The sequence below is a fragment of the Dermacentor albipictus genome, chromosome 1 (assembly GCF_038994185.2).
Source record: "Dermacentor albipictus isolate Rhodes 1998 colony chromosome 1, USDA_Dalb.pri_finalv2, whole genome shotgun sequence".
NCBI lineage: Eukaryota > Metazoa > Arthropoda > Arachnida > Ixodida > Ixodidae > Dermacentor > Dermacentor albipictus.
In genome coordinates, this window is record NC_091821.1 from 308,431,567 (window position 1) to 308,459,074 (window position 27,508).

The 27,508-nt window shown below is 47.9% G+C and overlaps 1 protein-coding gene across 3 annotated transcripts in view; it reads right to left on the reverse strand.

Annotated features, from left to right (window-relative positions):
* LOC135907064 (diacylglycerol kinase delta) overlaps positions 1–25,433 on the reverse strand; it is a 472,455-nt gene extending 447,022 nt beyond the window's left edge. For 2 of the 3 annotated variants that reach the window (XM_070531531.1, XM_070531533.1), the window contains exon 1: positions 25,172–25,432. In XM_070531531.1, coding sequence (XP_070387632.1) covers positions 25,172–25,351 — 180 coding nt within the window. In that variant the 5' untranslated portion in view covers positions 25,352–25,432. Of the gene's footprint in view, positions 1–25,171 lie in introns of all 3 variants that reach the window. The other variant, XM_070531532.1, reaches the window with a different exon arrangement.
* Positions 25,434–27,508: the final 2,075 nt, after the last annotated feature.

Here is a 27,508-nt window from a genome sequence, read left to right on the forward strand (position 1 = left end):
GTCGCACTGTATGCGTATCGGTGTTCTCAGCGTGCGATTTCTCGCTGCTTCTTTTTTGTAATCCAGTGCATTAATTCATAGCACAAACATGACCATATGCCATGCTTTTTTTTTATGTGCGTCTTACCGCTCCCTTTCCACTCCAGTGAATTGCCAGTATCTATACCATCGACAAGTTCATAGACCAAATCGTCATGGCATTAGTCGGGCAGAAGACGCGGGCGAGCGTCTCAGTGCGCGTTTTCCAAACATCGCAGACCCGGCACCGTAGCAGAAATCTTCCTTGCGTCTGTGCTTGCTGCATACCCGAGTTGTAGCCGATGTCTGTTTGCCGGCTTTGTTTCGCGATCCAAGCTTCACGCAGCTTCTTGTCCTGCGGCTACGTGTGAATAAAGCTGACACCGGGCTCCGTTGCGTACGTCCGGCACTGCGGCACCGAGCAATAGCCTACCATGTTGCGCACCTTCAAAGGAAGCTACTACCTATTGTAGTGCTTTCAAGCGTAGTAAAGTAGACACTCGTAGCGGGAAAATTTCGCCACTAAATGAGGACCGCAGCGTATGAGGGGATTTAAACTCTCATTTTCAGCTCGCTTCGGCGCTCCCGAAGCAGCCGACGCAGCCGCTATGTCCACGTGATCCCTAATAGCACGTCACGCCAAGGGTGGCGCCAGCTTTTCCAGTGGTGGAGCTCGAGGCCAATATATTGTTGCCGCTCGAGGTGGCGTTTGGGCTATAGGAATCCACCAAGCCCATCGACGAGTACGTCCGGTAGCAGGAATGAAGGAAAAGGTGTTTATTTTAGATTACTTACACCGGCTCCTGATACGGAAGCCTACTCCAGACAGGAGCATATTAAACGACCGAGTTCACACCAGGACACGTCAGCCTCTCCGCACGAAAGGCCTCCGCTTTTTATCCCGTTGTCTTCCCTATAGGCGATTAGACTAAAGAATCTGATGACTGGATCGCGGCCAATCACAATCATCGAATCTGTCGCAATATCCCGTCCAGGATTTCAGGCCGTTCCGCCGAACTCCGCCCCAGAAGGTATGAAATATGTGACCGTATAGCAACCTGGGAATCCAAGGTCGGCGCCGTTCTTCAATAGAATTCGATGTTGGCCCTTTTAATCGTTAGTTCAGGCTGTGAGGTAGTAGTGGGGGTTGCCTTTTGCGGGCCCATCGACAGTCGCTGTCAACGGTGCGTTGACTTCTGGATAGGCGCTGATGGATGGGCAGGGTTGCCTCATAGTAATCGTATAATTAAGGCGCTTGGTCGTGTTGAGGCGTAACAATGTACAGGGTATTTCACTAAACTAGAGCCAAACCTCAAAACTATGCAAATGCTACGTAGTACCGTAAGCGAAAGCGTGAGAACGAAAGCGTATTGCAGCGACGATGGCCACGAGATGCCGCCAGAGTAGCACGCGTCGACTGGGAGGTCCGTCTGCGGCGGCTGCAGTGAATCGCGCCCACGCGTCAGCCACGCGCTGCCTGTCGCGATCTCCAATTTAGCGAGGCAGTCGCCCCACACTTCGCTACGTTTGCAACGTGCCGCACCACACAGATTATCCGTGCCAGCTAACATATCGCGAAATGAGTACCGAGTACCCTAATTTGAGCTCAAATATCGCATTACGGAGTATCGTAATTATCGCTGAATATTTATCAATTTTATGGACACCGCAGGCACATTTCTGCCACCGGCGTCGCCGTGAGGTTCCGTATAAAGCCCAAGGGCGGTAACGTCATCGCCGCGCGCCGTATGCTGTACGTGAGAGTGAAGGCTTGCGAAGGTGAGCCGGTGATCGCGACTCAACCTCGAGCACGCAACGGACGAAAGCGGGGAGGAAGTGCGCCGCTTTCCGTCACGCGCAAGGCTTCCGGGGGAGGAAGGGGATGGGGGGCGATCTGTACTCCGGGCGGCGCGCGCGGCTGGCCGCTGTATCTTGAAAGCCATCTGCGACGAGTCCGCACTACGCTGCATTTTCGCGACTTAGTTCGTGTTGATGCGAGCGGCTGCACGAAGGTCAATTCGCTTCCGCGTTTCCGTCTTCCGCGTTTCCGCACTGCAGCGTTTTGACAGCAAGTTCTCGCGGTCATTGTGTGAGACGTGTGCATGTTCACCTGTGCGCGCGTGACACCATGCTTGTTAATTTAGTTAGTATGCGTATGTTTACAAGTGCATACGGCCGATAAAACAACTATCTTTACTTTGTATAGCTGTCCACTAATTTGCTATCCTAATCAAGCTTCGCCTTTCGGGCGAAACTGCGACTTTCTTTTTCTTGGTAATTCAGACATTGCGCAAAACGAAAAACAGGCTGCAAGTTCCCTCGCTAGCTTCTCGTGACGTCATGAGATTCGGAAAGCATCTGCTCGGAGCTATATAGTTAGTTCATCGACTAAAACGAATTACACCTCAAGATCCATTAATTTAACCGAATTAATTCTGAAATATATTTGACAACAAAAGCGGGTCAAACTTGCAAAAATACTTTGGAATTCGTGATGTCATAGAAACATGCCGGCGAAGCGGTTCGGTCACAAAATTCGAGAAAAGGAAACGTCGCAATTGGGGTGGTTGCTTAGGCTAGTTGGTAATTCATGATAAAAAATGACGTACAGCGCGAAGGACAAGGACTGCAAGAGATGACATACACTGCGTCTTCCTCTGTTGCTATAACCAACCTTTTCACACAGAATATGTGCAAACTGAGTCTCAATAGAGTACAAGAGTAAACTATTTCAGTGTTGCTTTGAAGAGCCTCTTTAAAAGGGCGCTGCAACACCTCTTAAACTCTCTTCATCGGTGACGCCATAGATAAGCACCCAGCAGCCCGTTCCGAGAAGAGAAAAGCTGGAACCGCTACGCCTCAAAACAGCAAGACGCGGCTAAGGTTGGTGAAGGTATAACTCTTTCCTACCGCTGTCATGAAAACAAAGAGGCTTAATTCGCAGCAAGGTGCGACGATTAAAAAAAAGAAGATATCTGAGGATTTACGTGCCAGAACCACGATATGATTATGAGGCACGCCGTATAGTGGGGACTCCGGGTTAATTTTTGACCACCTGGAGTTCTTTAACGTGCACCCAATGCGCGGTACGCGGATGTTTCTCGCATTTCGTCTCCCCCATCGGAACATGTGAGTGTAGTAAGAGAAATTGCTTCCATCGCACGGTGATTGCGCAAAACAAAGCCCGCAGCAGCATCTACTTCCGGCTGCGAGTCAGGTGACACGCGCAAGAAAGAGTCGAGCGTGTCGCAAACGGGAGCAGCAACTTCGAGAGCAGTTCCATGCGCTTATACAACGACTTAGCGCTGTTCCGCAATTAACGAACATGACGTCACCGCTGCGTCACGGCATCGCGCGGATTGCGAGGGACGTGGAGTGCTCTTGTCACGCGGCACAAATATTACGAGCACGGCGAACGTACACGAGGCTGAGCAACGCCAGCGTGCAAGGGAAACTTGCCCAGAACGGACGGAAAACTCGGCGAATTGCGAGCAGACACCACAGACGACGTGCTGAAAGGGACGAGCGCGCGTCAGGCGCGCTTTATACGGTACTTCCGTCTGTTCGCGCCCTCTGGTCGCGATGCGGTGTCCGGGCGGCCATTGCGGTTCCGTGGCTGGTGATGTGGCAGGGCGATCGAGAGATCAGGGGTGACGCCCAAGAGATGAGAAAATGGGTTAACAAATTTACGTCACGATGGTTTACATGAGCAGCGCGAGCACAGCCCCACGACATCCGCTTTTCAAGCACTTCTTTAGTTTTCTCTCTCTCTCGTGGGGGAAATTCCCTGTTCCTCTTCTCGGCCAACCATAATCGTCGAACCGATCGCAATATCCCGCCCGTGACGTCGCACCGTTCCGCAGGACTCCGCCTCCCATGTTGCGCGATCGCCCCGGCGGACGAGACAACCACGTGGCAAACTGGGAACTTTATGCTGACGTCTTTCCCACGGATGTCCTCGACGTTGGCCCCTTTTATCAATTAGTGGCTCTTCGTGACGGCCCGCTTGTCAGGTGCAGGTGTATATAGAGTGGTCTTCGCGGTAGTTATTGCTTCCACGGAGGGCGACGGCTGTTGTCGCCTCGACGTGAGCTTCTTTGTTTGCGCGTCACAGTCCACGCCGGGTCCAGTCTCGTCCAGGCGGGCGCTCGTCTCGCCCGTCAGCTCTGGGCGGTCGAACAACCGAAGATACGGAACTGCTTGTCCGTTAGTCTCGGGTGACGCTGATTTAGTCGACAGCTCTCTGGTCTCGAGAAAACGACGATGCAGCGTGATTTTCATAGCTGCACGCTCGCCGGTGAAGCATCATTTGTCGAGAAGGAATGCCGGGTTTACGACAGTGCTAAACGCCAACGTATACACTCTTGAAGACCCCCAATTTGCGCAAATCGACAGCTCGCTTATTTTTTTCTCACTGTCACTCATTAGACTGAGTGAAGGAACGAAGGAGGAAGAAAGAGGGCTACATGATTGAAGGAAGAAGAGACAGAACTACCAAATAAGTGCACAAATAGGGGCATGAATGAATGAATTAATGAACGAAGGAAGGACGACCGCCACCACATCAACATATTTCCGATCCCTTGTCTGTACGTTCGGAGTCAACACATCATTCCGCCGCCAATACCTTTTGTCGATCACGTGACTGTAGCAAAGGCACCCATGTAAATGTGCAGCGATTATAGTTAAGCCACGACAACCTGAAGCCAGGGCAACATACAGACAGCGGAAGAGTTGATGCGCTCATTCCATACGCCATTGTTTGAGGACAGCTGCACACCTACTCGTGGACTCGTGCCTAGACGGTGTCCGTCTTTTCAGTTTGCTCGTATTAGTTACGCGCACCATTTATATGTCAACACGTTCGCTTCATCTCTCGTTCTCCTCACACGGAGTAGCGTACTCAGCGTTTTGCTGGGTTGACCAAAAAAATGGAAAGCACTCTCAGCACAAGTGACTGCCAGATTGTGCGAACTGGTGGCCACACTGAAAGGTCGCCTGCCGTAAGAAAAACTGCAGTGAATGACAACTAGAGTTACGCTCGGGAACCTGCACAAGGTTATTGTGCAATGCGGTGGTGACTAGAGATAAAGAAAACGAACACGAAGGTCACCACTCCCTAAGCGGGCTCGACAAGGGCGACGACCTGAGCGAGAGCTTTCCCTGAATCTACGCGGTGCCTTCTTCATTGTTGCTTTCCATTTCTTTTAGCGTTGTGATCACGACAAAAGAATTATGATAACGATCTGCGCAATGACACAGCCGTATGGATGCATACAAAATACGTTGAGGTGTTGATGGCCATTAAATGTCGACGTGTGCCTCTCCTATGTGTCGGCAATTCTGCCACGCTTCTATACCTAAGCTTTTTCTGCGCGATATGGACGGCACCATCCCTATAAGTGAAATCCTGAGCTAGTGGCTCTAAGTTGGCGAGAGTTGTGCGATAAGCCTGCGAGTATGCGCCAAGCGAGCGGGTCTGCAAATCAAAGCGGGTTCAATTGAGCCACTCCCTTCGTAAATCTGTGTGAAATCTAATTAGGTTGCGTGGTTTTACATGCCTTAAACCATAATTTCATTATGCGGCACGCCGCAGTGATACCACCTGGAGTTCTTTAACGTGTACCTAACGCACGGCACACGGGCGTTCTTGCATTTTATCCCCCATTGAAATGCGGCCGGGATTCGAACCCGCACCCTCGGGCTTGTATCGCAGCAAGACGCCATGTATATACACTGCGCCACCATGACGGACAAATCTGCGATTCGGAGAGTCACACTGAATCGGGGCCGATTATTGCGAGTGCGCGACAGGGCGCGATTTCGGTGGATCCGAGTCTTAGTGAGCCCAAAGCTATAGATACACACACGCTGTGAACGATTCGGACTGCATTCTATACTTGTTTCGCCGATCTGTATGAACACGTGCCCGGTGAACTGTTCGATTCAAACGCTGTGCGCAACAGGTACACAGCTGCTGGCACCCACATGAACGCGAGATCGATACCGGCTGGGTCAGTGTTGGACGTTTATTTAGAACAGCGAACAAAGTTTGTCAGCAGAGATCGATCCAACGAACAAGTGTCCCGCGCCTTTGGTCTGAAACACTGACAAAAACAAGATAAATAAAAGAGGCGCAAAATTTAAATATTCATGACTTTACAATGAATGCCGTCAGCATAATTATGGTACGCTCGCCAGGGCATCACAATGCAGGCAAGCGTAAAATCATGGAAGCAAACAACACCGGCATCCTTTCGTTAATTAAACCGAATATAAATAACGGCGGATTACGAACGTCTCCTTCTCGTTACGCCCCCTCCTCAGAGCGCAGGACCGAGAGACCTAACAGTGGCGTACGGCCGAGCGTCAATTGCTCAATCAACTGAGCCCTTCAAGAAACTAACTACGGTTAAAATAGCAATCGAGTGCTCGGAAATTCAATTGTTCCCTACTGCAGTCATGCGATCATGATCGGCCATATAATATACATACGATTATAGGAGGAGAAAACTGTGCCTAGATGCTTCTCGGGTGGAATATGTCGACCAAACGGTTGTCTGACGCGCCTGGGCAAAAAAAAAAAATCTGTTGCGAAAGGCGTGTGCCTTTAGAACTATGTGCACGAGAATGCAAAGAGTGCGCGTGAGGTTACACGGGCACACTTGAGTGCAGGGAGGTCACGCGCCTTCTTCACTCTGAGTGCACGTATAAGCAACGCCGGATGCGCCGTGTGTCCGACGTTCACACACACACACACACACAGGCGCGCGGTCACGACGGGTAGTGGGCCGTACGTACTTCGAATGTCCAGTAGGGCTCTCGCCTTAGTAATCGCAGCGCCGAGCAAATCTGGCGTCGCGCGTCTGATAAAGGACGTATCGCGCGGTCTGGTTACATCCCCTGACCTGTCCTTACACACACCCGGGGCGAAAGCGTTCAAGGCCACTGTCGCTGAGCACAGCGAGGAGGCTCGGCTCCATTCAACCCACACGCCTTGCGCAACGAAGCCGGACAGGGACGAACAGATGATCTTTAGGGGGTGAGATCAAAGTCCGGCGGAGTTGCCTTATAGCTAGGCAAGAGTGTCGGAGGTTTAAACTGTTGCGCAAAGGTCGGGGCTCGGGAGGGGAAGCCATGCTTCTTTTCGCGTCGCCATGCTTGTAAGGCTTGATCCACCGTCCGTCCTTTATTTGAGGTCGGCTGGATCTTGTATTAGGTCTCCGCGGGACGATTAATGGGGTAGAGAAACCAGAGTTTTTATTGCTCTTACGTTTCCGCAGCACTGCTCACGAAATCAACGATAGCGAATCGTAACGATGCGCCCATACGCCTATACGCACAAGTATATTTAGCAATAGGAGTGTCTTTCTAGATCTTTTTTTTTGCTAGTGACACATAATCCGCGTCCCAATACGTGGCACTGGAGTGGAAGCTACGACGCATGCTCATGGGCGGAATTACTGCGGTCGAGGAATGCCTCCTAGGCAGGAGAAAGCCGGCCAGCGGCTCGCCCTGATTCTGACGTCATCCATAAGAAAGCCGAAGGTCCAACCAAAACAAAAAAAAAATCTTTTGCAAGAACAGATGGCGCTAAGAACAGCTAGGGTCCACCACCAATGAAATGTATGGGCTCTCGCCATTCTTGCGTGATGTCACGGCTATTAGGCAGGTTCACTCCGTATCAACGGTGCGGATGCGTATCTGTAGAACCCAACCGCAACGTTAAAGGGGCATTAAAAAGAAGAAAAAATATTTAGTTACGCTAGTAAGTATCTAAGCAATTTGGGCAGAACTCAGCTACGATGGCTACACAAGTATGCGAGACACGTCACGTGTGAGGCAGGTACTGCAACCGGTCTCCTCTGCTGCAACCTCTTTGGCACGGCTCTTCTTCCGCGCATGCGCCCAGTGTCGCATATATACGCACGTGAACGGCCCATATCTTGGAATGTACTTCCTTCGGGATCGGCCCACATTTTTTGTCGGATAGCTAGACAGCCGGAAAGAAAAGTGTTCAAGAACTCAGTGTGGTGCGACTTGCCTTCGCCATTTGTATCTATATGTTCGTGTGTATATACGACTGTGTGCTGTGGATTCCTTGTTCCTTATCCTATAGGACGCTGTTTATATATATATATATATATATATATATATATATATATATATATATATATATATATACTTTTGTTGTTACTGCTATGCATGCGTAAAGGTGTATGCCGTGACCCTTATAGGTTGACTACATTTCTTTCCTTTCATACTAAAAAAATAGGGGATGCTATTCGACGTGAAACTCATTCATACCACGAAAGTAGGCTTCATGAACCCGTACGAGCGAAATATGGGTGGCGACTGAAACTGCCGCAGCCGCTTGCCGAGGCATCGTTAATTTTGACGGCGCCTGCTGAAAGTTAACTTTTTGTAGGGAAAGATCAGGTCGAATCTTTCAAAAAAGAGCAATAGACTTAGCAAGCTTCAAGGACGTTTACTAAACCCCGCAACCAGCCAAATAAGAAAAATATTTTTGCGACGCCAACACCGACGTGCCGGCGCTTCATAAAATGAAACTTATGCCTTAATTTTTCTCGTTTGGTAATAATTACAATGAAATCAGCCAAAATATAGTTTTCAATGAATACTTCACCAGGCTAAAGTGATCTTGTGTTTTATAGTTAGCGACCCTTGATTGCTTGATCTCTTGATTGCTTGGGGGTTCGCGGCATTTCGCGGAGTGCTCTCGCGAAATCCCGTTGCCGCTGCCTGGGAGGAGGAGGAAGAAACCGCATTGCTATTGATGCACGGCGCGTCCAAGCGCGGACTGACAGACGCAAAGGGAGCTTCGCAAAATGGTGGGCGTTGGCGCTGGCGATGCAAGCAGTGGCGGTGACTCCGCTGCAGGCTATGGCCGTTGATGAACACGCTAAACAAAACAAACTGCTGGGCAGCTGTCCACATCGAGACACACATGCGGAACGCGCAACTAAAAGCGGTCTGACAAAGGACTTTGCGTAAACGCATGCGCCTTAATACGTGTTGCGCACTCTAAAACTCTTAGCTCGACACTGCCGCGGTCGGATCTTGTTAAGAACGGTCCAGCTGAGGTGCAAGTTTTGCCAGCCGGTTGCAACAGCGGCGTCAAATTTCTTGGAACGTCACCGTTATGCTCTAGCCTCGTCGCCGTTGGGACAAGAATGCGATCGGCGGACCAACTATTGTTGCTGAGCCCGCCACCACCACCCTGGTCTGCCGCGAGCGGGGGAGTGCTCGCGGGAACGTAGTTCGAGGCTCCTTCCCACGCGCCGTCCAAGACGCAAGACAATGGGCACCCGGCCGCGCTGCGGGGGTCAGCTCGGGGAATAAAAGGCACCTTTCCTGACACAAGCCCCGAGATCTACGAAGTCCGCCTCACGTCAGCTCCGAACCGTGAACCTGTGACGAAGTGTGTCTGTGTAAGCCGTCCCGCAAAGAGGTGGCTTGTTTACGATGGCTGGACGAACGTTTCCGTCACCTTGGGATCGAGGGGGGACCGAGCGCTTATAAACCGCTGTTGTGCGGATGCTCAGTGTACTTTCTCAAGCAGTCCTGTTAGACTGAGGTACTTTCTGTCGCATTCATGCTGGACTGATGTAGATACTGTAAATAAACCCCTATTCCTCGATCTCGATGAGAAGCAGTCCTTCCCTTCAACAACGTCTTCAGCGTGGATAAGTTGGACGACGGCATGGGCCAGCTACCTTCTAATTCATGCCCGACTCCAATCTTGACAACCGATTACGAGCGATGGGATTGAGCCCCCAATCCTAACAATCTGAGCAGACGACTCGCTGACGGTGAGGAAGACGAGCACTCCCTCGAAGGCGCTCGCGACTGGCTGGTATACGCAAGCGGCACCGCATGCCCTAAGCGCGGTAAGCACGGTAGCGGGTATAAGCGTATGCACTGCACTCTCCCGCAACGCACGCGCCCCTGGAAACGCCGCGGTAGCTCGGCGGATATATATGCGCCGCTGCCGAGCTCGAGGTCGCGAATCTGATCCCCGGCCGAATTTCGGTGGGGGACGAAATGCCGAAACGCTCTTGCATATGCGCGCAACTATGTAGGTGCCCGTTAAAGAATTCCGCAGGTGGTCGAAATTAAACCGGAGTCTCCCCGTATACGCGGGCCTGATAATCATATCGTGGTATTGGACGTTATTAAATTTAGCCAGGTGCTACACATTTCGGCACTTGTGCCTTTACTCAGCGAAGTGTACGCCATTTCGCAGGGTGGAACGCGAATGGTACGTCATGCATACAGTAACCGCTGCTACAACGACACTCGCCTACCATCCGCCATGTACCTTGTGTAGTGTGCACGCTTGCTTCAATGGAATCGTCCGAATATTAGACGCATCAGCATGCACTCTTTTAACCTCTCCGGTTTGCATCTCCGGCTGGAAGGGTATAACAAGCTTGGCTCATAGTTGGTTCGGTTTGAGAGAATGCATTCCTCTGGCGCGGAACGTTTAAAGAAGCAAGAATGGGTAGAACTGAGGACAGCACTGTCCTAAAATTCGGCCCCTGTCCGCAAAAAAAAATGCGCACTCTCACAACTCTCCTCTCCGCCCAGACTCTCTCGACGAGCGGCAATCCTCTGTGCAGGCGGTCGCAGAGAATTGCATTCGCAACAGCATATCTCGTATACACGAATAACTGCTGATTGCACCGCCTGCGACGAGACCGCACATTTTACCCGGCTGCCCTCGATATGACGCACGAAAGCAATGGCTCTATCCGTCTCATTAGAACAGGTGGACGACCGGCCATATTGTCACCAACCTTGTCGTTCGATATGGTGCCGTGATCGCCTTCGACCACGCGATATTCTTTCGCCACGTAAAGCGTATGGAACATTCGTTTCATTTGTGCACCTTAATTTTCATCCCTCTGTACATAGCTATACACTCGCGGACAATTTTCTGTGGCCATGAAGGGAAAGCTACAGGGGCGCAGCACATGTTTTACTGCGCCAAGTAGTCCGGCAGAGCTTGACAGCGCTTTCGCTTTTTCGAAACAGACATTCAGTCAGCGTCCACATGCGATAGTTTCGCACTCGCGCAACGCGGAAGACAAAAGCAGTAAGGCAAGTGAGATTTAACACCCTCTGGAGAATTCGTTTCGCTGCTGTAAAGCACGTGTTCCTGCTTCCTCTTCCTTAGCTCAAACACGAATTAGGACGTGGGACTTCTTTCAGGAGCGCACTTGAGCTCAGCGCGCTTTGCCTCCGTATAGTTTCTGCTTCAATGCCACAGATAAGTGGGTACGCGAGTACAGTCAACCGAACGCTTACCATTGTCCTCGCGTTCGGTTGACTGTACTAGCGTACCCACTTATCTGTGGCATTGAAGCAGAAACTATACGGAGGCAAAGCGCGCTGAGCTCAAGTGCGCTCCTGAAAGAAGTCCCACGTCCTAATTCGTGTTTGAGCTAAGGAAGAGGAAGCAGGAACACGTGCTTTACAGCAGCGAAACGAATTCTCCAGAGGGTGTAAAGAAAAAAATGCTACATAAATTCTGAGAATTGCCTACTAAAGCGTAAGCATTCTCTGGCTTGGCTGTTTGGGCCCAACTCCAAATTTCATTTGACCCATCCCCAAATTTCAAGTTCGCCAACCCCTCGCGAATAGCCACCACATTGCAAACCCATCGCGTGCGCTCTTCGAAGACATGCCCAGAGTCATGCAGCGCGAAAAGGCGTGGTCCGTTCTGATCTCTAACGCGCATTTCAAAGGAGAGTCGCCAAAACAAAACCCCTCGTTCATTTCAGATCGGATCCAATCGAGTTTACAATTTCATCGCCGCCGCACGCTATGGCGCCAAGGACGCACCTGCTGCGTTTTTAAAGCGATAGCGCTACTGGCCGCGAACTTGCGATTTCGCCGTGGCGGTGCTCCGAGGAGGCACATGACGTCATAACGCGCGCCTCGCCGCGGATATTTCTCTCTCTCTCTCGCTCCTTAGTCACTACTGCGCATGCGCCTCTAGTAGCACCGAGCCGTAGGTGTTCCGCCGCTACGCAGCGCCGCGCCTTTCCGCCTCTGCCGTTTGGTATGACGTCACACCGCGTTCCTCGTCGTTGCGCTCGCTTCGCAAGCTGCGTCGCATGCCTGATAACATGTCGGAGGATTGAAAAGGAGAGCTCGCGTGCACCGCAGCCACAGTTGAGGCGGCAGTATGGACGGCGACAATTCTGGTAAGCAGGAGGAGGCCTAGAATCGACATCGGAACGAGATGAAGAGGAAACGAATCGCCCAGGAAACAGACCAACAGCGCGCCGAACGACTGGCTAAACGCCGCAATACAGCTAGGCAATCAGACTAACCTAGACTTGCAATCAAGATTAACCAACGCCAACCATACTATGCCTCAGCTTTCGCTACGTATATCCTAACATAGCCGAGCTAAGCCACTGCCATTTCTTTCACAACGCTGACCGCAAAAGCCGTGCCAGTCTGGGCCGCTATTTTGTAGCGGTGCCTTATGCCTTATTCTATGCTATTCTTATCATCCACCACACACGGCCGCCTGATCCCGTTGATAATGTGGGCAGACGGTCGCTCTGACCACTGGCCAAGCGCGAAAAGTCTGAAAAGGAATAGAATCGGAAAAGGCATCGCTACAAAATACCGGCCCTGGGCGCGTTGGGCAGTCAAAGGAGCCCAGCGACGAGCCTGCAGCTCGAAGCGACCGACGCGGCGCTTCTCGTCAGCTGCAGTTTCACGCGCGCGATAACAGCAGCGAGCGCGCGACTCCAAGAAGCTTCCGGTCACGTGCCTTGTTGGCCAACTATACGCCGGAAGGCAACGCGCGTTTTTGAGATGTTTCAATGACGGGAAAGTCTATAGACAACAACGGCACCGCCGAGCGACGCTGTCGGATGGATGGATCGATGGATGAATGAATGTTATGAGCGTCCCCTGTGAAACGGGGCGGTGGGTTGTCCCACCAAGCTCTTGCTATTATACTGCCTTGTGTCCTATCTAGGCTAAAAATAAAAAAAAACACGATGAACTCCCACAACCAAATCTCCCGACTCTCTTTTGTGAACACTGATTTTCTACGTCTCCGTTTTTTGTCGTTTCCCCACTTTTCTTCCACCAATCTTCCGATCGCCTCTTACTAATCTCTATTGCGTACATGTTTACTTTTCCCTTGATCTCGCTGAGCCCAAGGGCTTCAAGGCCAGTGGTGCCTAAATCATCCGCTGGGCAGATGTCTTCACATTCTAATAAAGCATGATTCATCGTTTCCCTATAGCTTTACCGCAGCAAGCACATGCTTCTTCTTCCTTCTTATATCTCGCTTTATAGGTGCATGTCATAAGGCATCCCCATCTCGCTTCGAAAAGTAATGAGCTTCCCTTTCAGTTATCATAAATTGTTTCTTTCCTGATTTCGTTTTTTCCTTTTAACTAGTTACTCATGGCAGGTTTTTTTCCTATTGCCAGCATCCAAGAGATTTCAGCCTCTCTGACTTTCCGCTTGACGTTTTTTGTTGCTCTGTTGCTCAACCTACAGGCCGCATGCTTGCTGGTAAGCTTCTTACTTCTTTTCCTCCACTGTGAATCAATGTTTTTCCTGTACAGATACCTCAACACTCTCCCAGCCCATTTACTTACTTCCATATTCCTCAGTGGTTCTTCATAATCAATTTTACTGCGAGCTTCCCTCACTTCAAAACTAGTCCAGCCCATATCACCCTGCACAGCTTCATTTATAGTCTTCCCGTGAGCGCCCAGTGCGAGGCGTCCCACTGACCTTTGGTTCCTATCGAGTCCTGCTTGTAACCCTAATTTTAAGCAAACAACCGCATTTACAAAAGTAGTCCTGGAACCATTACACCTTTCCACATACCCCGGAGCACCTCGTACCTATTGTATCCCTATAGCGCCATGTGCTCCATTATGGCTGCCATTTCTCTTCCCCTTTACTGTTGTTTTTTCCTGTGTTTCCATATATCTACAGCCTACGTTTATTCATATACCAAGGTATTTATATTCATTTACCCGAGGTATTTCCTGGCCCTGTATTGCGACTGTCTTTTCACTGTTTTCATTGAATACCATAACAATTGATTTCTAATATTAAATTTCAAACCTAAATTATCGCCTTCCTGTTCACAGATATTAGCCACACAGACGTTGTAAATCACTTTGCTTGTTAGCTAGCAACACAATGTCGTCCGCATAGAATAAACCTGGAAGCTGCTGCTCTGCTACTGTACCCGCCTGTTTGTTTGAGAGATTAAACCCGATATTACTTCCTTCCAGCGCCCCCTCCATCCTCACCATCTATCATAAACAGCAGTGGGGATAAAGGGCTCCTCTGCCTCAATCCCTTGTCGATATCAACTTTCTCCTCGCTCCTGATCCCTTCCCATTCAACGCAAACGGTATTTCTAGGTAAATCTCTCTAAAAAAGTGTAGACAATCGTCACCTAAGCCTTCCCCTTCCAGAATAGCCCACAATATGTTAAGGTCTACGTTGTCATACGCTTCCGTAATGTCTAAAAAGGCCCCATACAACGGTCTGTTTTCTACTCTTGATATTTCAATACACTGAGTAAGAACAAATAAGTTGTCATCCAAACGCCCACCTATTCTGAAGCCATTCTGAAGTTCTCCCAAAATGCCATTTTTCTCTGCCCATGCTTGCAACTTTAATTTGATTGCCTGCATTGCTAGTCTATATAATACCGGTGCAATGGTCAACGGTCTGTACAAGTGAATTGTATCTCCTCCTTACCTTTATAAATTAAATTCATTCCACTTTCTCGCCAACTGTCCGGTATTCGTATATCTTTTAAACTTTCTTCCACTGCTTTCACCAGAGGTTTCTTACTTTTTGGTCCTAGTTCCTTAATCAACCAAACGGGAACCTCGATTAGCCCTGTTTCTGTGCGCTTAGGAATTTTGTCTTCGGCTTTCTTCCAGTTGAAATTTCTCAGCACCAGCTCTTTTCCATCTTGTTCTCTTTCATGCTCTTTCTTTTCTTCAAATACAACCTCGTCATTGCCTTGGAAAGATTCGGTTGTTATTTTTCGAATGTAATTTAATGCCGCTTCGCCTTCCAGTTTGTTTCCATCTTCGTCTAGGATATGTTGTTGTATTGTTGTCGACTTCCTGCCTAATAATTTTGTGTGGTTCCAAAATATTATAGGTGCAGCCTTGTTTTTCTCACGTATTTCTGACAACCAACGTTCACTTTCACCTTTTATCTTTGCTTGTACCAGTATTTGAACCAGAGACTTTTTCTCCCGGTATACTTACCATTTACTGGCTACTTCATCCTGCGGCAACTGTGCCTTCTTTGCCTGCCTGTGTTCTTGGGATGCTTTCTGTCGTTCGGCGATCGCTTCTCGTATCTCCCTGTTCCACTAGCTTTTCGGTTTCTTTTTTCCTTTCTAACGAACGTGCTGTTTGTCTTTCCGTATTTCAGTCGTTATTACAGTTAGAAGCTCACTATGTTCCCACTCTTTACTTGGCCATTTGCCAAGTTCTTTCTCGACTCTAGTGACTATATTTGTTATTTTTCAGCGTTCAAATTTGTACTCCTTGCTCTCTTTCCCAACAATATATCCCATTTTCAAAATGATGCCTTTATGGTCACTCCCTATGCTGCTATACCCTTCCTCGTCAATGACAATTTCTCTCAACTTATCATGAATTCCTTCTGTCATCAGACAGTAATCAATGGTCGATTGCCGGTTTCCCACTTCCCACGTGATCTGCCCTTCCCACTTAGGCCCTGTATTCACGATAATGAGGTTATGTTGCTCACAAAGGTCTAGCATTGACTTCCCGTTGTTGTCCGTATAGCCATCTAAATCCTGTATGTGGGCATTCATGTCACCTAATAGGATAATTTCGGCATCATTCCCGAAACCCTTAATATCAGCGCTTATGCATTCCACTAACTCTTTACTCTTCTTCTCTGTGCAATTATTTACGGTCCACAAATACGTAACGCCCAGCCAAGTTTATTTCCCTCTCATTGTACCTAATAACCAAAGATTTTCTTGACATTTTGAATTTACTCTTTTCAATTTGGCTCCCTGATGGATGAGCATTGCGACTCCCCCTCCCTTTCTTTCCGACTTGGTTCTGTTGCACCCTTGCCAAACATAATTCTCACTCACTGGCGGCTCTTCCGAGTCTCTAAGGTGCGCTTCTGTAACCCCATACACCCCTATTTGTTCTCTATGTAACTGCTCCTCAATCTGTGCCCTGCATGTTTATGTAGCCTATTGCATGGCGAGCGCTCTTTCTTGCTTTCCTCCTTTTTGTGTTGTTGATGGCGATGCTATTCTGAGGTTCCCTTAGGCGAGCTTCTTCATTACTACCTACTCGCGCCGGCGTGATAGTGCCGCATGCGGGGCGAAATTCAACTAGCGGGTGTACACCTATCCCATCTCTCGTTCACACCGCATTGATTGCCTCTTGCACTGCGCGTGTTTGGGCACGTTCAGTACAGCGCGCGGTGTGTGCCTACGTGTGCATGCGTGGACGTTTTATTCGAAGGACGATGTACACGCGTCTACTTGCCTTTAAGAAGATCGGTACGCTAGACGGTTATTTTCATGGCCGCAATGCGGCGAAAGGGCAGCGTCTGCTCAGCCACGTAAGTGACACTGAGCAGGTAACTGGAAACGACATCGTATGTGCCGCCGGAATAATCGTCGGCACATACGATGCGTGCGATGCTAAAGTCATTTTTGCAGTTTCCTACAAAATGTTTACTACAAATCCGTGTTGTCTCTGTTGGCGACAACGAACTTCCATCGACACTGTGCGGAAATAAAATATATCGCCGCATAGCACAAATACGACATGCGCACACAACTTTAACTAGTACGCCCCTACAATACAGAATAGAGGCAGCGATGTAAATAGCTTGGCCATTTTGTTACAGTGCTCAAGAGACGGAAGTTGAAAGTATTAATAATCATTTCTGCTTCAGCAATGCCGGCGCGACCAAGACGCGGCCGTGTATCGTCCAGTCACTCGATCGATCGGTGCAGTGATGATGCAAGAATGAACTCCGGTCATGTTCGATGCATTGTGCACATATTACGTTTCTCGGCATAGGTGAACTCCGGCCCCAGCTAGCGCAAGTAACAGAAGTGGTTTCCATTCTTGGGCAGCGCACACACAAACGAAACACGAGAAAGAAGACAGGACAAGCGCTGGTCGAACAACTTAAAGTTTTTATTTAAATAAAAGGATTATATACCCAGTAATCATAAAATTCATGTGGATTACATGTAAAAACCACCACACACTCACGAGTGATCAACGAACGAGATCGCTTCGTTTGCCAATTGTTTACTTTGTTCGGGGCATCGCCGTAATCCATGACTGTTGTCTACTTTTTTCGCACCGTTCTCTTGTGAATCGGCAGAATTTCACTGGTGGCATCAACCCTTTCGTGTTTACATTGCTGATGTGGCAGTCAACAACACAATAATAATTTCCATTCATCCGAAGAGGCGCCGTTGCAAACAAAAGACGTTTCGCTTGCAGCGCGAACTAAGCGCTGGCGCGACCTTGAAGGGAAGCGCCGGAAACGTACACCCGTGGGAGGTGAAATCGTTCCGCCAGGGGAGGAACGAGCGCTGGCGTCTAGAATGAAACTTGGCGTGCGGACGTCTATTTTTAAGTTTCCATGTAAACGACACGCGCATTACGCCTCATACTAAGATCTATACGTATTTTTCGTTTAACTTACGGCAACCTTGACTCGTAAAAATGCTGTTATGCACAGAGGAAACGCGTTGAAAATCTTCGGGCTTCTCTTGCTATAACACACTCCTGCAACTCGTTATTGCAGCTATTGTTTTTCTTTCTCGCTGCACTAGCTATTGTTCAGTGATGGAAACTGTAGTTATTTATCCCTAGGTCTAGGGGTTTTCGGGTCCGTTTAGGTACTTGGCGTCTTTCACGAAGTATCGAGGGATTTTTAACGATGCAGGTATCTTGACATTTACCCCGATATGCAACTTCATAAGTAGTCACGCAAACTTTAGCAATGTTACTGGCACGAGCTGCTTCTCAACTCGCTAGCATTATACCAGTGGAGTGGGAGCAGCGCGCCCGGGGTAGCATGCAGGTAGCTGTCGCTGGAACTAGCCGCGCTATAGACAGTCGCCACTTCTTTCAATTCTGGCATCCTAATAGGAGAGGGTGTCGCCGTTCTCTTGGCGGCCATATGAGCCGGGGCCCCGTAATTTAAGCGGATCTAGTATATACATAGCCTCTATTTTTGAACAAAAGGCCACATATTCTTCGTTTTGGAAACCATTGTTTGCTCCTCTTCATGAAAGATGGCGAAGAATTATCGCGGCTGAGTTTACAGCTGCTGCACAGCACGTGAAAAAGCGAAACTTCTGAAGCTTGGCAGTTTACGAGATTTCCGCTTTCACAGCACCTCATGCGTTCATGGTTCCAGGTGCGCACAGTAGACGCATTACCAAAGGGCAGCTTGTGGAACGGACGGCGACGAGCATGGTGAGCCGAGTAAAATGAAACCAATTTACCATTCAGCAATAAATATGAAGATGTGAATTAACAGAAACGCGCACAAAGCTCTGCCGCCCCATGAAGCATAACGTCGTCAAATTTTGGGGATTTTTTACGCAATATAGGGATTTTTTGGTTATCAATCAACGGATAATACAGCACACTGAGTTGGCAACACCGTCGCTACATTTACCAGGCTCCGTCTGTGGGCAAAACCGTCCAGGGCATCTTTGAAAAACAGCGAAAGCCCTGCCCAGAATTTCTAACACACGTAGTGTTCCGACTACGTCTCGGATTCTTGCGGGAGCGTGCAGCGGAAATTGCGTCACCATCGGCACGCAAGTGAGCCAAGAAAGCTGAGAAAATGCAGGCTGAGTTGATCAAGTTTAACGTTCTGAAGCAACAAAAGAGCCACGCGAAATATCGCATGCAGTTGGAGAGACGGGTGTTTTAGATTATGATGTCACTGGGTTTTAAACGTGCACCCGTAGCACGCACGGTCGGTAAATGCGGGTTTTAAATGCGTAAGCATTTGTATGGCTACAAAACGAAGAAACCAGACCATCCGTCCGTCACGTAACACGATCGCTTTCAATACAGGGCCCGCAACCGCGAGCGAATTCACCTATGTGCTGCCTCTCACTGCAAGGCGAACTAAGCGAAGATAACAAAGCGCGCACGAAGCTATCAGCAGTAGGCGGCACTGTGTCGCCATCGCAGATCGCTTTCAAGATACGGTCCGCGCGACCGCGCTATACGCCGCCGTCGCCGGAGTACGGTTCATCACGGTTGCGACGCCGATGGATGAGGCGCTAAAGAGCGATAACGGCTTACAATAATAGGAACGTCACCAGCGCACCTGGCGCCACCACCTGCAGGTATTCGCTTACGTCATCGAACCACCTTGCACCGCGGTCCGTAGCGCTGTCGTTTATATACTGGTCGGATGAAGTTTAACAAAAAAATATTATGAGGTTTTACGTGCCAAAACCACTTTCTCATTATGAGGCACGCCGTAGTGGAGGACTCCGGAAATTTGGACCACCTGGGGTTCTTTAACGTGCACCTAAATCTAAGTACACGGGTGTTTTCGCCCCCATCGTAATGCGGCCGCCGTGGCCGGGATTCGATCCCGCGACCTCGTGCTTAGCAGGCGAACACCATAGCCACTAAGCAACCACGGAGGGTCGGATCAAGTTTCGTAGCATTGACAATGGCACCGGGCTGCGTGGAGACTATAGCAAGCGGCACAACGGTTATGCATACTTAGACAACTCCCAGAGGAGCTTCTGCGTGAACGTTTGCATTTCACCGTAACGCATATGAAGGCGGCCCACGCTGCCGAGAACTGAACCTGCAACCTCCTGCTGCAGCAGCAGAACGCCTTAAGCATTGAGAAAAGGCAGTCCTATATCGAAGGCTTTTTCTCACGGCCCCGGCCAGGCAACTAAACTCAATTTTGCCAGCGGCGCGCATACTATGCTTTTTGCGCATACTATGCGACATATAGTACTGCGACATATACTACGCGCATACATACAGTATGCGCATAGTATGCGCATACTATGCGCATACTATGTCGCTGGCGCCAGCGACAACACCCGCACGTGACGTCACTGCACTAACCCTTTAAAGGATGACGAGGCCGCCTTTTACGAAGGTAGGTACTCCTATCGAAACATTGGCCAGCCTTTCTGAGGCACCTTACCCCTGTTTACAAGCGTTATACCACAGTATACTGTAGAAGGATCGACATTTGGCCGAGTTGGTACTGGTTGAACATCTTGAAGAGGCAGCGCAAAAAGTCGATGACAGATTGACAGACGATGATTCAGCGCTGTCCTGTGTGTTCCTGCCTTCTGCCATCGTCTTTTTGCGCTGCCCCTTCAAGATACCACAGTATACAGGAATATAGGTAACGCTGGCATAGCAGTTTTTCAGAGTTTAGCTTCTGTAATCGACTAGGAGAACGTACTGCGAGCCAACGGCTCCACGACTGCATACAGCTTATGCTTATTCATTAACAAACTTTATAGAATCTTATTTGACCGCATTTCCCATCACTCAAATGAAAAAAATATGTAATTGCAATGTAAAACCTTGCAATCAAAAGCACTCTTTTAAAGAGAATACGACACCGACACAACCTCTTCGTAGAAACTAGGCGTATATAATATTCAGAACGACTTAAGATCAGGAACAAACTAGGATTTGACATTAATCCGGCATGCGCCACGTATTATGAGCAAAAATTTTCTAATATACATGACTCGAAAAAAGTGTGGCAAACATTTAATATCCTGACATCAAAGAATGATAGAAATAACATTCTGGAACTCACAATAAATGGTACGCCATGTGCAGGAATTGAACTTGCTAACTAGTTTAACTAGCACTTTTTAAGCGCTGGACACTGACGTTCTTACTGTAAATGACTGTGGTTACAACTTACAATATGTTAAAAAAAAGATTAAGGATTCAATATTTTTAGTTCCCACTACAGAAACGGAAGTATACAACCTGCCACATCAATGAAAGAATAGAAGTGCATGCGGCGACGATGAGATAAGGGTTCAATCGATTAAAGCAGTCGCGTATCTTACGAGGGTGAATCAGAAAGTATTTGCCCCTATCTTTTATTAGCCAAAATAAAATACATATAGGTAATTACAAATATACGTACTATTCTACGAACCTTACACTATTTTTTCACATAGTTCTCACACCAGTTCAGACATTTGTCCCATCACAGCACAAACATTGAGGTGCTCCTGCGCCATATGTCGTCGTCAGCGACGCACGCGGCCTCCCCGAACGCTCATTGTCGCGCAAGTCTCCCTGCCAACTCGCACCACCGCGCACTCCTCGAAGTTTCCCCACACGCGGGGTGCGCTTCCCTGTGCATTTCGATGGGCGTTCGCCGCTTGCTCCAGAGAAAACGAATTGCACTTCGTTGCTCGTGCGCCGTGGAGGCGTGAAGCACAACCGCCGCCTTCAGCAATCATTCAGCAACCGACAGCAGCGACGCGTGCCGCGGAGCTACCGGCAGATGCGGCCGGGCCGGTCCGAGGAGGAAACGCCCACCGCTGGAAATGGATATGTCGACCTCGCATTCACAGCCGCAATTTTTCTAAAAGAAACATGTGTGACATTACAAACTGTGTGACATTAGTAATCTAATACTGTCTACAAGTATCTTTCCTGATGTATTAAAGGTTGGTAGGATGTCAGTAAAAAAAATGTGATCCAAACGACTTCAACAATTACAGATCCATCTCAATTTTGCCAATCTTTTATAAAGATTTCGAGGAAATTATCAACGACAGACTAGTCAACTTCTGCAATTCAAAGAAGATTATTGTTGAAAACATTACGGTTTTCAAAAGAAAATCTCGACAGAACAGGCGTTGTAATTAATTAAGAATAAAATAATTAATAACACTGAGCCGAAATTACTTACATTCTGGTTATTTCTAGATTTAAAAAAAAAGCATTTGACACTGTAAAACACGATATTTTATATGACAAACTATGAATGTATGGTATTAGGGAAATTCCTTTCGAATTAATCAATAGCTACTTAAAAAGACGCGTTCAGTACCCTAATATCAAACGCGCTAAATCAGGTAACGTTAAATATGGTGTGCCACAAGATTTCATTCTAGACCCGCTTTGATCTTTGTTGTATATGACATTATTAATGTACCCTATACACCCTGCATTTTACTTTACGCTGACGACACATATAGTTGTTGTTGTTGTTTTTTTTTGTTTTTTTTTAGTAGACCTGATCGCGCTACAGAGTGAAGCTACTAGATTGCTTGAAGGCCTGACAATCTGGCTACAACTAAATAAACCAATTAAATGCGAGAAAAACAAAATCGCTATTTTTAATCCACGCAGCAAGCCCCTCTCCAATCCGGCAACTGTTCCATTTATTAGTCTTGCTACTGAGCGCGTTACTACATACAGTGTTCTTGGCGTGCTGCCCCAAGAAAATGCTAACTGGTCACCTCACATAAATGAAGTTCGATCTACTATATCACGTTCCATTGGAATAATTTCTAGATTCAGACACTTATTTTCCGTGTGGCCCATAAAGCAGTCGTACTACACGCTTGTACACTCCCGTTTGAATTAATCCCTTCTTGTGTGGGGAACTTCAACCAAAACCAACTTACCTATCCTGCTATTGTTATCGAAAATAATTTCATGTGTAATTGCAAACACATCGTACCTTTGTCACACCGCCCAACTATTCAGTAAACATGAAATATTCGGTGTTAACGACGTCTTTAAAAGAAAGTCCTTAATTGTTACTTATAGTAAAATGAAAACTCAGATTCATATTTATCTAGCTAACTCCTTAGGGAACACCGTTATGACTTCCAGCACAAAAAATTATCACAAGGAGAAAATACGTATTAATTATGGCACCGAAAAAAATAACCTATCTGATACCGGATTTCCTAAGCCGTAATACGGTCGTCACACCTATGATGGTGGAAAACGTGCCAGGCAAACTTTCAAAAAAAAAAACAAAAAAGTATCCCCATGTATCTTTTGTCCTCCCCCTTTCGTGAACACAATACTGCGAGTGTTTTCCTTCCAGTGTAAAGTGTTTGATTTTATTTTTCACTATATTTACCTTTTATTTTTTTAAATCGACTTAGAATGTGCATTTCTGTTTTTCGTGTATTGCTTCTATGGCCTCCTTTCTAGTGTTAATAATAGGTTTTGCACCAGTACGTGACTGTAACACGAGTTTAATGGCTTGCTCGCTGTATTTGTATGTTTTGTTTTTTCTTCTCTCATGGTTCCATTTATTATTTTTGTTTTATTTACTAGTTTTGTCATTTGCCCCACTGAGTGGTGTGCCACCTAGTAGGAAGGGTTTTTGAAGCTTTGTCAGGGACTATTTTGCCTTTTCATCAATCAGCTTGACAACTATGTATTCATTGTCTAAGTGCACTTGTATTGTATTGTATTGTATTGTATTGTATCCTTTCCCACGTTTCCCTTCTTCACATCGAACAAGTTGCTTATCGAGCAAATCTCGTACCTTTTTTTTTTTTTAACACATAAGTGTTAATTGTCTGAGTGTTACCAATTTCCTCCGGAAATCTGCAATGCAACTTATGTCACCGCTCGCGCAAAGTTTATTCCCTGCACTCCAGCACGATGGGAATATACTCGTCTAGCTCATTTTGGTTCTGTGTTTGCATACATTAATTCGGAAAGTAAGCAGTACCGCAGTTGTTATATATACGCTCTCCAACTAGACACAATTAACAGCTCGCAGTCGCTGCGCAATTGTACGCATAATATATATCAAGATCTAGTATTGCAGGAAACTGGAAGAAGTATAGAAGAATAAGAAATTGAGAGGTAAGTGGTATCGTGGCGCCATATACAAAAGATAATAATTCTAAAACATATTGAAATAAATGATTCAAGTTCGAACAACTGAAGCTCTATTTCATAGTAAACTCGAATCTGTTGACAATTTCAACTTTCAGTGCAGTGGCGGCATTTGCAGTTCTTGCTTGTAACATATACGGCTAATCGCCGCTCACGTTTACTGCGAATTTGCAGCAATGAACGACATGCTTCCATTCGTGCCACCACAAATGGGAACGCGTATATATTTCTAGAAACTAGGTGATCATTACGGCTAATACATTGCGGCTTTTACGAACACCTGTGTTCATTTACTTCGCTTGCAATTGACAATAGGCGCAAGGTTGCGTTGTGTCGACATCGCATCCGCTTCGACGGCGTTGTACAGCTGCATCAATCGCGGAAATGGGAGCACAACAAAAGGCGCTTAGGCAGTGGGAGATGATCACGAACGAGGCCGTAGGACTTGACGCGACGCGAGTAGTTCGTAAACCGCGCCGCACCACGCCGGCAGCGGAGCGAAGGCGAGCGTGCTGCCGACTCTCCCGGGCCGCGCCTCCAAGCGTTCGATCAAACACGCCGACGCGGGCTCTCACGCGCCGCTGAACTAAACCGCCTGCTTGTCAAGCGCTACGCCGTCTCGAGCAAAAGAAAACACAGCGACTGCACCGAAACGTGCACGGCACAAGAAGCCGCGCAGGCAGGCGAAAGTTCCAGGGACGAAGAGAAACTGTGCAGTGTAAACAGCGGCCGACTTCGAGCAACGGCAGCATGGGAGCGGCCCGGCGGTTGACGTTTTTATCCGGCACGCACATGATGCTGTTCACTCGCTCGCTGGCGTTTGCAGCAAACGAGCGCATGCGGACAGTGCATGCAGACAGTGCGCCGGCTGCGCGGATACTCGAGGGGGAAAAGCGTCGTAGAAAGTTGCGCGAGCGAACGCTTTCGGGAGCGGCCGTCAACACCACGCGTCAAACGAAAACCACACCGCGGTACTTGCTGACGCGAGAACGCTTAGCGCGTCCGGGTTGCATGCAACAGCCGTTGCAGAGTACCGCATCCGGGAAGATTTGGGAAGGCGACGGCAAGGTAATGACGGCCGTGATCGGAACGGTGCTTGCAGGTGCGGGCTGCGTACAACGTACGAATTACAAACGAGTGTAACGCATGAGCGTAAGCGCCGAGCGCGGCCTTACCCCGTTTTTGATGGCTTTTGAGGTGGAAATCCGCCGGTGGAATGCCTTGGTCGGCTGGGCGTCGCCGTCGCTTTCGGAAGAGTCCTCCGTGGCCGGGTCCGAGCCGCACTTTTCGCCAGACCCGCCGCGTTGCTTGTCGTTTTCAGAATCCCCGACAGCAACAACGGCTCCCGACGCCATGTTTCCCCCGCGACTAACTCCTCTTTGCCCGTCGTCTGCTCAGCTCGTGCAAACTCGCCTCCGAGGTGGCGGTGTTGGCGGTGGCGTTGCGATCGCGAACACGCCCGCTCTCGACGCGAAACTTCGCTGCGCAGCAGACGACGCACGACAAGCAGTGGTGTTTTTTGCACACGTGAGGCACCTGTCGCCTTAATTCTGCCGAGTAACATGAAAGCGGATAATTATTTTCAACTGAAACTCAAATTACAGAGAAAGAGAGAGAAGTTACAAGGGTCGAGAATGATAGAGAGATTTCAAGAAATTTATTATAGGAAAGGCAAGGCGGTCGGCCCACGCTTGTATGCCTTTCTACTCCGCAGAGGAGGAGAATGAAAGAGCATGAAAAAAATAATAATGATAATAAGAGAGAGAGAGAGAGAGAGAGAGAGAGACAGAGAGACATGATGATGATGATGATGATAATGAAAACATGAAGAAGGTATGCATGTGAGATAATAGCTACATGAGTCGAGTCTGGTACACGAAGAAAAAAATAGAAGAGTGGCAAAAACTTACGAGTGATGCAATTAGGAAAACGTATAATTAAAGGAAGTTGTGGAAATGTCCTAGTGTGTGGCATTACTATGCAAATATTTAAAAAAACGGTGGTGCAAGACGCAGTTATAAGAGCTACTCTGTTCGGTCGTCAGAGGTATGGCTACCGAACATCGTAGGGCTTAAAATCATATCTTGCACCGTGTTCTTTCATTTTTTTTTTCGTTGAAAAGCTTGGCCAACGTTAGCTGGGACACCCTATATTATATGGGCTTAAACACTTGCATAGAGTTTCTTACAATAATATTGTAGGGAACTCTATGAACACTTGAACACAATATGACAAATTACTTTTAAGAAAGCCCGAAAGGTGGCAGAGGATTCATGAAAGCGAAAATTTTGATCCATCCGACTATAGCTTGAAGCTGCGCAGAAAAGCCGCACGGATTTCTGAGAAAGAAAGCTTCAAAGTGGAAGAAAAATTTGTCTTGGTCCAGGGATCGAAGCCGGGACCAACGCCTTACCGGTGTTGTCGTTCTGCCATCTGAGCTAACCAGGAGACTAGCAGAGCGAAGCAGAATTGATCGACAATTCGAAGGGCACGAAATATGGTAAATCAGTTCTGTGGAAGCCCGCAAGTTGGATGAAGGTTCATGAAAGGGAAGAACTGATTTGGTGACATGTGACAGCAGTGATTTGGAGTACGCAAGACGAAGAAATTATAATTTTTGTGGTGAATAACTTCCGGTAATTTGCAAGCTTTCACGACAACTACAAGAGTTAGGCGACATTCTTGCGATGTTCTCAAAGCAAACGAATCAAGATGCCGTGAATTTGTTTGCTATACGTAACTTAATTTATTCATCGATTCCTTTTAGTAAATTGAAGGATACAACTGGCCTCAGTTTAATAGAAGTTCATTCATATTATAGTAGCAGTTACCTCACCCTGTTCGCCTTACTAGCTGTTGCAATCAGGTTATTATTATTATTTCTTTAAATACTTTGTGCAACAAAGCATCGTACGGTAAGCAATACAGTGAAGTAATTCGACGTTGCCGAAAGTGGAGCAGCAACGAACTGTTCGCTAACTGAGAGATGGTGTTTACACGATTCTGCAGCGAACGCCCCAAATTCTCATGTTTGGTCATTCACGAGTCTCATACCCATTTCTCAGCCGTTCCATCTAATGAAGTGCTACTACCTCCAACACAGTTTAGTGTTTTATTTAGCGCATGCGTGAACACTCCGGACAGGCCGCCATTGGAATATGAACCTGGCAACGTTTAACGTTAGAACGTTATGTAGTGAGGCGACTCTAGCAGTGCTATTGGAGGAAAAAGAGGGCAGTAAATGGGATACAATAGGGCTCAGTGAAGTTAGGAGGCCAAAAGAAGCATCTACAGTGCTAAAAAGCGGGCACGTCCTGTGCTACCGGAACTTAGCGGAGAGACGAGAACTAGGAGTCGGATTCCTGATTAATAAGGACATAGCTGGTAACATACAGGAATTCTATAGCATTAACGAGAGGGTGGCAGGTCTTGTTGTTAAACTTAATAAGAGGTACAAAATGAAGGTTGTACAGGTCTACGCCCCTACATCCAGTCATGATGACCAGGACGTC